Genomic DNA, 14,390 nt, shown 5'->3' on the forward strand with positions numbered 1-14,390 from the left:
ATAAGTCTGTGAGATGGTGCTTAAAATTGAGGTAAGAACACCTGTCACAGCGTACCTAACTTGATAGTTTGTACTGAATCCTTTCAGAACACACCATTTGCATATGCACAAAGGGGTTGGTGAGCCGTGGCTGGTGTAGGATAAGCCCAGAACGCGTGCTGGGTGTTGGAAGGATGGGCCCAGTGGTAACAAGAATCAATATATATTTACTATGGGGGCGAGGAGGAGGTGCGTGAAGCTGTAGGGCGGAGCAGAGCTACAGAGAACAAGCCCGGCTCCTGGTTGGTTCTGAAGTCTGGTTCCCACAGAGGAGCAGGCAGGAAGGGAGGGGATGCTGGAGGGAGGATAAAGCAATAAAGTGTGCTGCGTTGCCACGCACCGGGAGCCCTTACTTGAGCCGCAATACCACGCGCCTCTGACCCAGAAGGCCCCCTCCTGGCTCGCACAGGTTCACCAGCGCAGCTGCTCCAGCCGTGGCGGTGGCTCTGACAGCATCTGGCTCTGGATTCCCGGTAGCCAGAGCAAGGCGATCGCCCAGGGCTCGCAAACCAGGTCCTCAATGCTTGGCGCCTATGTAAGCCACGTGCGACCCCCAGTTCTAACCTGCGTGCTGACCGGAGCATGATCTGTGTCCAGTCGGAGGCTGCCAAGGTAAGCAGACACCACGCTCAAACCACCAGCTTCCCCTTCCCCCTTTCTCGGGCGGCTTCCTCACCCCTATGAAACCCCTGCAGCTCCCTCCCTCCTACAGCCGGGATCCACCCTTCTACCCACCCCCTTTCTTCTCCCGCGAGGTTCAATTGTTGGCTTGGGGTGGGTCGCCTCCCAGGCCAGGATGTCATCCAAAAGCTTGGGTACAGCAGGCTGACCTGGCCCTTCTGAGGGCCCCGGAGAGAAACAAAGAAGCCCCCAAACGGGTTCGCAGCGCCTCCTCCGCCCCTGGGCGCCCTCCCAGTGGCTAGGAGATGCCAGGGGAGGGGGCGGAGAGACCTACGTAATCCCCCTTCCCAGCCCACACCCACTCCTTATGAGCCTTCGCTTGGGCTGGGCTTTTAGACATTGTATCCCGTGGTCTCCTCTCGAACTCTCTTGTGCTTACTCAAGGGCTCCTGCAGCCGGTGGCCAGGTGCAGTCCCCTGGGTGGTGACGGGCTGGGAAGATGCGCGGTGTGGGTGTTCCCCAGGCGACTCCCTATCCCTGGCTGGCTGTGCCTCTCAGCTGGGCCTGCCACCTGAGTTTCGGCGGGAGTATCTGGTCATTTCGCCCACCCCACTGCACCTGCACATAGGCGGGAAGAGGGGCGGGAGGGGGGTGGAGTGTAGGCAGGGGGCGCTGGGAAAACCGCATCCGCTCCATTTTTGGCTGGAGATCCGACACATTCTCCATACTTTACCAGGCCATGACAATGCAGCAAAATCCTAGAGCTCAAAGTGGCCCTCCATCCTCCCTTCCAGGGCTTTCTGACAGCCCCGAAGCCTCGATTTCCCAGGCACTGAACTAATTTGGGGAGTATGGATGTGTGGTCTGTTCCTCTTGAGCACAGAGGCTAGGCAGGGTAACTTCTTTGCCAAATTCAGCTCATGGGGGTGGGGTGGTGGGGAGCTGGCAGGGACACAGGCTGCAGAGATGCCCCAGCTTGCTGTGGTTCCGGGCACAGCTAGCCTCAGTCTGCATTGAGCTAACAGCAGATAGCATGCGGGGATTTTCCTAGCTGCTGAAGATATTTTTTGACGTTGCTGTAGTTTGGGGCTACTTCTGGGATCTGCAGTGGTGCGAGTCTCCTTGTTTTCTTTCTGTCTTTGAAAAGATAACTATGCTGTATTCAGCAGAAGTGGATATAGGAAGAACAGCATAGTTCAAAGATAAGGGGTGGCTTTTTTCCCCCCTGGAATTTAAAAGGCGATTTAGGAGGGTAGGTGCCTTACCTGAAAAGGCCACCTTTTTAAAAAGACCCCAGCGGTGTTGTGTTCCAAGGCTTCTCAAGCAGGTGGCCAGATCTGCATTTCTCAACAGTGGGACTCGATCCGGTTGTGACCATCACGGTAATTCACTCTAGCTTGGGGATTCATTTTGAAAATGTGTTTTTCACTAAGAAGGGATTACAATCCTCATGCCTCCCCTAATATGAATGTGTGTGTCTGTTTGTAGAGATGTAGATTATGGCAGACTTTCCTGTTGCCTGATTCCTCCACTTGCTACCTCCTCTGGAATGTGTCGTTGGTAAAATGAAGAACTATTTTAAGTCCTAGACCAACAGGCAAATTGAGGTCTGGAGCATTTCTTTTAATAAACCATATTCTGACAGACCGACACTAGGATCTCAGTCTAGTGCACTTGGCTTCTTTACAGAGTGACAGGTCTCTTCTTGTGGGGGATGGGTTTTCATTAAGACAATTGCCTAAATGTATTCAGATTGTGACATTATTGACGTGGCTCAGGAGGCCACATCCTGAGTCGGAACAGCTTATCATGCAGAAGGACTGCGGCTGCTGTTATTTGTGGATATAACATCATTCGACTCACACCTTTCACACTTTGGCTTTTAAAGATGGGCCTATTGAAGCTTTGCCTCCCATGTTTTAGATATGTGATTAATGAAGAAATACCTAAAGGAAAAAGAAATGTAATCATTAGAAGAAAACCCTGTTTCATTCCTTTAGTGTAAAGTGAGTTTGTCCAGCTAATTCTATAGTCCCCTCTAGTTCCAACACTCTTTGATAACTGATCAAAGGGGCAAGAAAAGTTACCCAGGTTAGGAAAGAAAAGTAACTATAGCCCAAACAATGGAAGCAAACTATGTGTTTATTACAAACCTCATTTAAAAATATCAACTCCAGTGCCTGCACTTTTTCCATAAATTAAATTAACTAATGACTTAAAACAGAGAGACTTCACAGGGGAGGAGATCTGGGGAGCAGTGAAGAATGTTAAGTGTGTTGTGTAACAGGTTCTCTTTATGATTTAATTGTTCATTACAACCTCTTGCTTGATAATTGAGAAATAACTTTTCCAACTACTGATTTCTGTTTGCTTGTTTCTAATGAAAGTGTAGACATGTGTTTTGTTCTGTGTAGTAATTAGCAGTAGCATCAGGTTTACGTTCTCTGATAGGATTTGGTATTGTTCATAATACACATTATGTTTGCTGATGTTTTGATAATGAGTGAGGCAATGATAAAACTAAACAGGCAAATAAAGAGTTTTCATTTACTTCAGTAACTATGAAAAGTTAGACAGGGTAAGGCATTCAATCAGTGACTCTAGCTCACAGAATACATGTAGCACCAATTTCCTTAAAAGTTATGATCAAAATAACATCCTGGAATAACAGTACCCTCTAGGCATAGTTTACTGTTTGCCCATAGCCATTTCATCCACACAGCTAAGTAAGTACTCATGGTACTGCAGGTGTCCAAGCTGTGAATGTGCCTGCCATAGCTTCCTGGTTTAAATGTTCTTCTGAGCTTCTTTGGAACAAGGGCACTATCAGACTCACGGCTCATCCCTGCAGCACCTCACACTTTGCCTGGTCCATGATTTGTAGTGAGAAATGTTTACAGAATGGATTTCAGGTCATGGAGATGCTCTGTAATTGTATGGGCAGGAGGTAGGTGGGTATTTTCTGCTTCATGAGTCAGTTGGAAGAATCGGAGAGGTTATGTAAGATGCTTAATGGAAATGATAAACAAGGACTCAAATCCAGGCCTTTCAGCGGGTGGCTCTGAGGGAGGCTTTACTCATCTCCAGAAAACAAACAAAACATGTAGAGAGAACATTAAAAATGCTATAGCGTTGGGTTATTTAAATTTTTTTACCTGAATGATCTGTATTTGTCTGTTTTGACAAAAGTTAATCTGGTCACTGCCTTTGTTCTGTCACACTTTTGAAGGAAAACTGTTTGGCCCAAGTTCTGTCCTTTAACTTGTATGTAAGCAGAACAAGGAACTGCTGCCATTTCTCCCTCAAGTCTTGCAATGATGACAGACATGTCCAGGAAATGGACTGACCCATATTTGTGCAAATCACTGTATTTCTGAAATGACCTAGCAGTTAGAGACAAACATCTTTCCTGGGCCAGCTTACATAGACGAAGTCTTGTAGGCAGATTCTTGGGTGGACAGGAATGACTTACAGACATTGAGACTTCCCACTTCTCTTTTCCAGGCAAGGCAAGCCACCTTAGGAAACCAGGAGGCCCAGTTCCCTGTACATTCCCTGCACTGCAACTCTGAGTAGCTTCTTTCAAGTCACTTGTCCCCTTTGTGATTTACTTTCTTCTTTAAACATAGGAAGTTAACCAGATAACACTATAGGTCATCTTGAGACCACAATTCTGTTTGTTTATGCTTGTTTTATGCCACTGAATGGAACAAACTTGAGGGTAAAAAGTAATCGATAATTCAATTATCATTTTAAATTTATGTGTCTTATATATGCATAGAATAACTTAAGGCCACTTGTGGACAATGCAGGTTTTCTAGTGTTATTGAGCTTTCTGTTAATCCCATTCTCTGTGGATACTCAGAGTAATTCTTTTCTAAAACTAAATGTATTTTGGTTAAGAAAGGAGATCCTTGACATTTCTTGTTCCTAGAGTGCAATGTTGAAATTACGTACAATTTCAGAATGTTTAGAACTTCAGGATTTCATAGTTAAGGCACCACTTCCATCACCATCCAGGGTGTTTTCTTGAGTGACCTGTGTCCAAAAGTGTTCCCCAAGAGTCACCCAACACTTTCCCTTTTTAGTTTCTCTAATTTCCATTTCCCCCTCATATTTCACTTCCACCTAATCTCCTAAAGCAAACAACTTCCTTGTCTTAAAAGCACACCCACCCACGGGCTACACCAAGGAAGCTGCCAGAGTCCTATGACTTTCTACTTGCCTTATTAATTTCTGCTTTCTGAGGTTTACTTCTAAGCATCACTTGTCCAGATTAGGCTATTATGAGGTGGAGAGACAGTTGGAGTCTTGAAGGATGTGACAGTATTCCTGTGTTTTCACAGACTTTCAACTCCACCCTAAGTATACATTCCAGCCACCTTAAAACCTCTTTTAGATATTTTTAAAAGGCAGAACAGTATATTGATGATTTAATATGTCCTGTTCCACACTGAACACACATGGGGTTATTAGTAAGTGACTATAGTCTTCTGTGGCTTGGGCACTGGAGGAGAAAATGACAAGTGTTCAGTGTAAAATGATGATAATGCCATGGTTGTTGAGGAAATACTTTAGACTTCTAGGTCACTGAATTTCTATGGCAACAATACATATTCAACCTGAGCATTGTGTGACTGGAAACCATACTTTTTTTTCTTGATTTATCAACCTAAAGTTGGATGCACACAAAAGACAGAAAAATAAAATATAGTGTGCAGATGGGCTCTGCTGGTGTTATCTATTTGCATGTGATATTTTTGGATGAATACAGTGGATGAAACTTAAGCCTTCATTGAGGGGAGGGAGGAGTGAGCTAGAGGAGGACACCATCTGTGCCCATGATGATGAACACTATCATGGATACTTCATTTGGGGTCTCTTTTATGTATTTAGTGGAACAGATTTTTCATTTCACACTTTCTAGATATATTTATATTGCACAGATGTCAGGGAAATATCATGTGTGTGAAAGAAAAATAAAAGGACCAAAATTTACTTCTATGACAAGGAATTGTAATTCAATCACTTTGTCCTTAACACCTATTTAAGTTGCAAGAATGTTGTCTGCTTTTTCTTTGGTGTTTAAGCTGGAGAAGTACAAGAAACAGAAATCTTTGCCATATACATTACTAAAAGGCAGAAAAATTTGGATTAAGCAGTACAAATATGGAGAGAGAAAACAGAAGATTATGCTTTGGGTGGATGAAACCTGTCAGCAACTCATTTTCCTTCCTATAAGGCCTGCTGAAATGACCACAAGATGTGAAGGGATGCCATAATTTGGTTGGTAGAATGCTTGCCTAAGATGCATGAGGCCATAGGTTCCATCTCAGCATTGCATAAAACAGGAGTGGTGCCACAAAAGCCTATATTAGTACTTGGAGTTTGTAGCAGGCTTCTTTTTGAGCCACCAATCAGCTCCAAAATCATGACACAGAGACTTAGTATTAGATATAAATGCTTGGCCTTATGTTTGTCTCACTAGCTCTTATAACTTAACCTGTTTCTTTTCATCTACATTTTGCCTCAGGGATTTTTAACTTTCTTTCATTCTGTATGTCCTACTTTCACTGCTTACTCTGTGTCTCCCTCATTCTCTCTTCTCTTCTTGCCAGCCCCACCTATCCATCTATTGGCCATTCAGTTTTTTTTTTTTTTAATTAAACCAATTAGATGCCTTAGGCAAGGTGAAACAGCAATATATCTTTACATAATTTAACAAATACAGCATAAACAAATGTAACAGATCTTTACATAGTTAAAATAATATTCTAAAACAGGAGGTGAGAAGTAGAATTGGTGGATTAAAAGTCATCTCTGGCTACATAGGGACTTCCAAGCCATCTTGGGCTACATGAGAACCTATCTCAAAACCAAAAATGAATACAAAACAACAACATTAAAAAATGCCACAGCATGTGATCAGTAGGTTACTATCCTCCAAAGGACCCCTGTTACTCTTTACTATGTTCAGATTTCCTCTTGTCCCTGTGCACAAGAACTTCTAGAAGGAAGCAGAGTCCACAAAGCCTGGGTGACTGATTAGCACTTCAGTGATGTGGAGAGAGTACAATATTTCAGGTCCAGAGACTGATTCAAATTTAGTTCTGAAAGTCTTTAACCCTGTAAATACTATGCCTTGCCTACCTCTGTGTTGTACCTCACATCCTGTGACTAATAGGTAAGACCAGAATTAATATCCAGTGACTAACAGATAAAAATTTTTTGGGATGTGTTAACCTAACCATGCCCCATTCTCTGTCAAGCAAAGAACTAAGAACTTTGTCAGATAGCATCTGAGATCTGTAGCTGAGATTCTTCCACTTGGCAATAACCTGCCTCTGGGATGTTTCCACCAATGTATTTGAAAAATGTCTTGATTTATGACTTCCTTTGTCCTATTACTATAAAAACTTCATGAAACTATTTCGTGTTGGAAAAGGAATTGGGGGTAACCCTAAATGTGTGTTTCTTGACCATGGTCACTCACATTTGGCACCCAATTAAATTCTTATTCTATGTGAGGTCAACACTGTGTTTTTGCATGGACAGTTATGGCTCCCAGTGTGGGACTCTGGGAGAATAATCCATTTTACTCAACAGTAGTCACCCTGATAGATGCAATGCACCTACAAGGCCCCATTCAGTCCAAGCCACTTGGAGTTATTTCCTGAGGTAGATTGTTGGTGAGTTCTTCCCAGGACTCTCTCAAACCTCCCTTGAATTGGTTGATGGTCCATTTATTTATTCTGAAATGGTTATTTAAGGCTCCTATTTGATAGATATCCTTCTTAGTTTGCTTTGCTTTCAAAGTTGAAAGTATCTTGTTTGTTTGCTTTAGAAGCATTTTGATCTAAACATTTATCTAAACATTTGTTTTTTTTTTTTTTTTTTTGCTTGCTTGCTTTCAAATCTCCAAAGGCAGCATTCTGGATTCTGACTGACTTGTTGTTAGCTTTGTTTCATTTTAATCCTTTGAAGATATTGTGGTTTCTGGTTTGGTTTTAGTTTTCTTTGTCTTTGGGAATAATTTGCTGAATTTCCCCCTTTGTGTCCTGATACTCTTCAAATACCCAATTCTGCCCCCTTTTGGTGTCTTCTTCTGCTTATTGCATGCTTTAGCTCAGGAAATTACTGAGTACTTGATCATAAAGAAACAAAAGGCAAGAGTCACTTGTTCCCTCCAACCCAACAGAGCTGTCTGTCCAATGGCCTCATAGGGAAATCCAACAAACTCCTGATCCTGGATCAGAAGGAACTTTGTTACCTGTCTGGAAATACATAAGGTTTGACAACTCACTGTCTTTGAGCACATTCATGTTTTTATAAATATGCTGGGTATCCCCAAGACTCAGTGGAAGAGGACAGGTCACTCAGTGAAGAGTGACTGGTGAGAACATCAGTGGTCAAAGCAGCACGTAACCCTGATCCAGAGCAGGAATCTCTAGTTAACAATGAGAGGTTTGCAAGTTTTATTGTCAGGAGAAAGGCAGATGGGGTGTGGGGGACAAGGTTTCCAGAAAGGAGGAAGTGTTTAGAGATAAACTATCATCTGGTGCCCCAGGCAGCTTTAGTGTGACAGTTACAAACTTTCAATTCACAAGTGTTTGGAGAAATGGGGAGGTCTTTATGTTCTCTGCCTCTTTGCTTTCCTGCCTGTCTCCTTTACCTTCTGTAAAGATGGTAATTACACAAGAAGAGCTCTGCTGCTGCTTTCCCCTATAATGTTCTGAAGACAACGCCGATTTCTATAAATTTTTGAGGTCAAAAGAGATAATTTAAACTCTATGTTTTCACTTTATGGAAGATATTTTTTTAAGAAAAAAGTAGGAGCTGGAAAGATGGCGCATAAGCTAAAGGCATTGACGGCTCTTCCAGAGGACCTGGATTTGAGTCCCAGGCCACACATGGTGCACAAAATCAGCCGTAACTCTAGTGTCAGGAGATCTGAGGGCCTATGGCCTCTGTGGACACTTCATTCATTCCTGTGATGCACAGGCATGTGTGAAAACAAAGCACCTACATACAAAATAATAAAACAACTTCAAGGGAATGAACTTTCTTTTTAAACTAGGTACACCTACATTGCACATAATTGTCTCATGTGTTTCTGTGATAACTGTTTTTGTATGCCATTTCCATCAAAAACTGTGACCATATCAGTTTATTTTAACTCATTTTAGTTGTATGTTAAAACACTATTTTGGGCATGCCAAATTAAAATGCACATGTGTGTATTTTAAAAAATGTAACTATTTTGGTAACACACTAAAAGGCCTGAGGAATATATACCACTTCATAAAGCTGGGTGCTCAGAACATCTTAAAAATCTTACAAAATGATATCTTTGGGTCTATCAATTGTTTCATAAGACCCAAAAGTATTTACTGTTAATATAAAACAATACTCATCAGAGTCAGAAGATAAGTAGTTCATTAAGCTATAAAATCTAAAGTTATGTACATTGATTGTTTTCCTTCCAAAAGAGGAAATATACCAATTAAAATTTATTTCAAACTTGAATAATAATCATAGTTAACATAGAAATCATATTTTTCCCAAATTCTCTTAATGTTAAAATGTTAAATGTAAAGGTTTTATTAAGGTTAGACTACATATAAAATAATGGATATGTTTACTAACGATCTTTGTATTACATTACCTTTTTACAATGAGGATTACAGAAGATATAAGTAACCTCTCAAATAATAACATTAAAAATCTTTGGTTTTAAAAAATATATTTATGATTTATCACATATATATATATATATATATATATGTACTATCTACATGTATTTGTTTTATTTCATTAACTTGGTACCAGATTGGCTTCTATATTAGTGCTCATATAAACTAAAGTTATTAAATTGGCCCAATTTACTTTGACTCACTGTAAAACTAAAATTTTAAGGAAAATGGTCCCAACTCCAACTTCCCCAACAGACTAAAAGTGACCACATATCCAGTATTGCAATTATTGGAATACAATAATTGTCTCAATTCTGCTCCTATAAAATGATTTGCATTACTTGAGAATATAAATTAATTTTAAGAGATGATTACTCCTACTCCACAGTGCAATTTTTTTATTGGATATTGCCTTCCTTTGAGACAATAAACTCTTTGTTCCAAAGACTAAGTGGTTGACTTATCTCTGTGCTTTTATATGTGCTTTGTTTATGTGTGTGTCTATATATATATGTGTGTATATGTGTTTGTGCATACATATATGTGTGTGCATATATATATTTGTGTGTGTGAGTGTGTGCATTAAGGATTTTTTATCACTATTAACTCTTTGAAAACAAACAAATGAATGAACACACTTTTCAAAGTTCATTTCTTAGCCAAACCTATATAAGATACATCTCTAAACATTTTTTAAAATCCCTGCTTCACAGCCAATGGAATGAGCTCTTGGAGTTCAGTGGAAGAGAGGGAGGAGGTATTATATGAGCAAGTGGATCAAGATCACGATGGGGAAAACCACAGAGACAGCTGACTCCACCTAATGGGAGCTTACAGACTCTAGACTGACAGCTGGGGATCCTGCATGGGGCCAAACTAGGCGCTCTGAATGTGGTTGACAATTGTTTGGCTTGATCTGTTTGGGGGAGCTGGGAGTGGAACCAGGATTTATCCCAGGTGCATAAACTGGCTTTTTGGAGACCAATCCCTATGGTGGAATACATTGCTCAGCCTTGATGGATGTGTGTGTGTGTGGGGGGGTGGTCCTACCTCAACTTGATATGCCAGACTTGGTTGACTCCCCAAAGGAGACCTTTCCTCCTCTGAGGAATGGATGGGGTTGGGAAAAGAGGGGAGGTAAGGGGCAGGAGAAGGGGATGAAGGGGGAACTGGGGTTGATATGTAAAATGAAAAAAGTTTAATAAAGCTTCAAGGTTTACAAGGTCATTTTAAAATTTACAGATAATCTTAAAAATCTTGCATCATAATATAGTTGGGGCACTTATCCATCTCTCTATTTTTAGTTTATAAAGATAAAATAGTTCATGCACTATACTTGTTCCCCTCACCCTTTTTTAAAAATTTGCAACAAGCTTGTTTTATATGTCAATCCCAGTACCCTCTCCCTCCCCTTCTCCCCTGCCCCTCCCAATTCCCTATCCCACCCCCTTTCTGCTCCCCAAGGAGGGTGAGGCCTTCCATGAGTGATCTTCAAAATCTGTCATATCAATAGGAGCAGGGCCTAGGCCTTCCTCCATGTGTCTAGGCTAATAGTCTCCCTCAATGTGGAATAGGCTCCCAAAGTCCATTTGTATACTAGGGATATGAGGCTCCTTGAGCTAGCCTGAAGCTGTTGGCCAGAACTCTTTACCCCAAGGCTTTTGTTGGTACTCTTCTCGTGACACACACCTCGTGACAACACACCTCGTGACACACACCCCGTGACAACCATACCTCATGACAACACAGGGAGGAGCTAAGCCAAAAAATTCCTGTAATTTTCCACTGTGCTATAAGTCGGTATTTAAACCCGTTCTTGCCCCTCAAATACTGATTCACTACCAGAGGCCCCACAGATTAGGTCCAACAATATTTGTTAAATTATTTACATACTCATTACAAAGATAAACAGGTGGCTCAAAAGGAATAAAGTGAAAATAATGTCAAACTTTTTATCCTATATCTAGTTTTTAAGCTGACAAAAATTTAAATCTTCCAAAATCACTCCATATTGGAGTACCTATATTTTTAGTTCAATTTCTTATAACCAAAGAAAAAATTTTTCCTATTAAAACGTAGATACTATATTATATTCCTATTAAAATACATACACATACATACACATATATAAACTAGACCCAATCATTTTTATTACTATGAAAATACAACAAATCCAGCACTGTAAATGGCTCTATAGCACACTTCTGCCTAACAAACAAAGTAACTTTAACTCCATGTATCCTTCCTAGTGATATCCAAAGATTTGGTAGAATTTCTTACCCAAATTATCTAAAAGACATCAGTCCCTATTAACAACAGTCATGGTAACTTATACCTTAAGTACTGTTTATTGATTAAATTGGTCTCTAAGGTGTCCTATTGTACTGTTAGATTTGACTGACTCATACAACTAATGTCTTCATGTTTCTAATAAAAGGAAATAGACAATAATACTACAATGACTCCTGGGTTCCACTCCCATTTCTGACCATTAAATTGAAAAGTAAGATTTGGTTATGCCTACAAGGATATGGAATTCTTATTTTTAAAGGATCTGATCTCTTGCTTCTATCACTTTTATTAATATTTGGTCCATTAAAAATACAATATTGTTTAAAAGGAAGTTTAAAAAATACTACATTGTTATCTAATTTGTTCTGTAATGTGGTTTTCCATTTATTGTGCAAAATAAATATGATATAATACAAATATAATAAAACAGATCAAGTCATTATCCATAGAGAAGAGCTGTGATAATTTAAACATTGCAGATCAGTCTTCCCCAGATTTATAGCTAGACACTCCCAATGAGCTTATAACTATAAGGTCCAAATGGACAAAAGAAAAACTATGTTAAAAAGATGATAGATCAATTTAAGTTCTGTAAATATAAGATAGTTCATATGGTACAAATAACTAAATACAGGGAGAATGTATAGTTAAACTAGCTTTTTATTAAAATATGTCAATTTTGGTAGTTTTAAATGTATATTTCTTTCATCTGTTACCTTCAGACTAAAGCGTGTTCATAATTATTTTAAGTATAATAATTCTGTTCTATGTCACATATAAATGTTATACCAGATAGATCAGATGAGGAAAAAAACAAGTCAGATCTGAATCATTATGCTAATAATTTTGATATAATCCAGGAGATTGTTTTCCTTAATGGCTTTTCCAGTTATCACTGTCTCCTAAAGACTGCTATCTTCCCTGCTACCAAGCCTCATTTTTGTCATATTCTAGGAATGAGTCCTCCTAACTACATGGGACATTATAATATTTGAAAATAATATGTGAGGCCCCCCACCCTACACACACACACACACACACACACACAGCACAGGATGTAATTGGGTGTGGACTGGATATGAGAACTATTGGGGGGAAAGCTATGTCTACAAATGCCTTTTTAAACTGTGTTGCAAAGGCTGATTAACTGATAACTTCAGTGGTTTGGAGAAGTTCTAAGCCCAGAGCCTAATCCAATTAATACAGAGCTTTCTTTACCTCTCCACAGAGCTATTCTTTGTTCACTTTTGTGTTGAAGGGAGAAATGGGAAAAAACAGAGTGAACTTTCATTGGGTCATGGCATCAATACAGGAAGAGATGGAGGAAGAAAAGGATAAAACACAAAGGATGTCTAAAAATCCACAAGGAATCATATTATTTATTTATCTAAAATTGCATATAATGTATATAATGTATTTGTATACATATGTAGTTTAGGTAAAGTTATCATAGCTGACAATACTCCACCATCAATGGCCATAGAGTACCTGTTGTGTAATAAGATTTTTTTTCTTGGGAGATTAGACATACACATTTGTGCAGATCAGAAAGGGAGCCTAAGTACAGATATAGTGTATTCAAGCTTGGTGAACTAATGCATTTTATTGGGGTTACTTATAAGAACAGAGGAGCAGCTGCATATCAAAGCCCACCACCACATGGGTAATAGTTCACAAAAGCTGGAAAACCTGGGGCAAACTGCACAGCCTGAAAGAAACCGAATAAGCTGGCTAATGCTCTTTCTAAGTGGGCTCAGCTGGTCTTTGTTTCTTCTAGACAATTTGTCTGGTCTCTGCTTCTTTCAGGCTATAAGGTATGACTCAATTGGCATCAAAACCATCTAGTTCCAATTTCAGCAGGAGATTTTATGGTCATTGCTTACTTATTTAATAACAATGGTCAAGGGAGAAGTATGGGGGGAGTTGGGGATGGGAAAAGAATATAAAAAAATGTTGTATTGAATTCTCAAAAAGTAAATTAAAACATCAAAAAAAAAAGAGTCAATAACAAGCTAGGACAAATTTTATTTGAAAAAAATTCATAGTCTATTTTGATCATGTTTTCCCTTCCCCCAATTACTTCCAGATTCTCCCCAACTCCTTTGCCACATAACTTTATCTTCTTTCGCCTTCTCTTTTTTAAAAATATAAATCCCCAAGAAACACAAAAATGGAAATCAAAGCAAGCAAACCAATAAGACAAAAAAAAAAATCCAAAGCAAAATAAAACAAAAAGTCCACAAAAATATCACTGAGCTCCTTTTGTGTTGATAAAAGGGAATGTGAACTACCCTAAAGTGTGGTTGATATATTCAGGGAGACTCCACTGACTGATATTCCTTTGTCAGTGGGTATAAACTGTGACTGGCTTCTTGATTGGGATGGGAGACCTTATCAACTCCCCCTCCTCTCAGTGCTGGGACCCCACTTGACTTGAACCTATTCAGGCATTGTGTGTGCTGTCACACTATAGTGAATTCATGTGTTCATCAGATCCATTGTCTCTGGAAGAGACTATTTCCTTGGAGCCAACCATCTGACTTTTATAATCCTTCCACTTTCTCTTTCACATAGATCCCTGAGTCATGAGGGGAGGGGTTTGAAGAAAACATCTCATTTAGCACTGAGACTCCAAGGTCTCTCACTGTCAGCACATTGTCTAGTGTGGATCTCTGTATTAATTCTGATATGTCAAGAACAAGCTTCTTTGATGTGGGTTGATCCAGGTCCAGATTTATGGGTATA

General features: G+C 39.9%; 1 protein-coding gene across 1 annotated transcript in view; it reads left to right on the plus strand.

The window, feature by feature from the left end:
* The first annotated feature begins 534 nt into the window (after positions 1–534).
* Positions 535–14,390, plus strand: part of Hecw1 (HECT, C2 and WW domain containing E3 ubiquitin protein ligase 1) — a 245,792-nt gene continuing 231,936 nt past the window's right edge. Inside the window, 1 exon segment of the mRNA XM_051194725.1 lies at positions 535–651. Coding sequence (XP_051050682.1) covers positions 622–651 — 30 coding nt within the window. The 5' untranslated portion in view covers positions 535–621.

Source organism: Phodopus roborovskii, unplaced genomic scaffold (assembly GCF_943737965.1).
Source record: "Phodopus roborovskii unplaced genomic scaffold, PHOROB, whole genome shotgun sequence".
Lineage (NCBI taxonomy): Eukaryota > Metazoa > Chordata > Mammalia > Rodentia > Cricetidae > Phodopus > Phodopus roborovskii.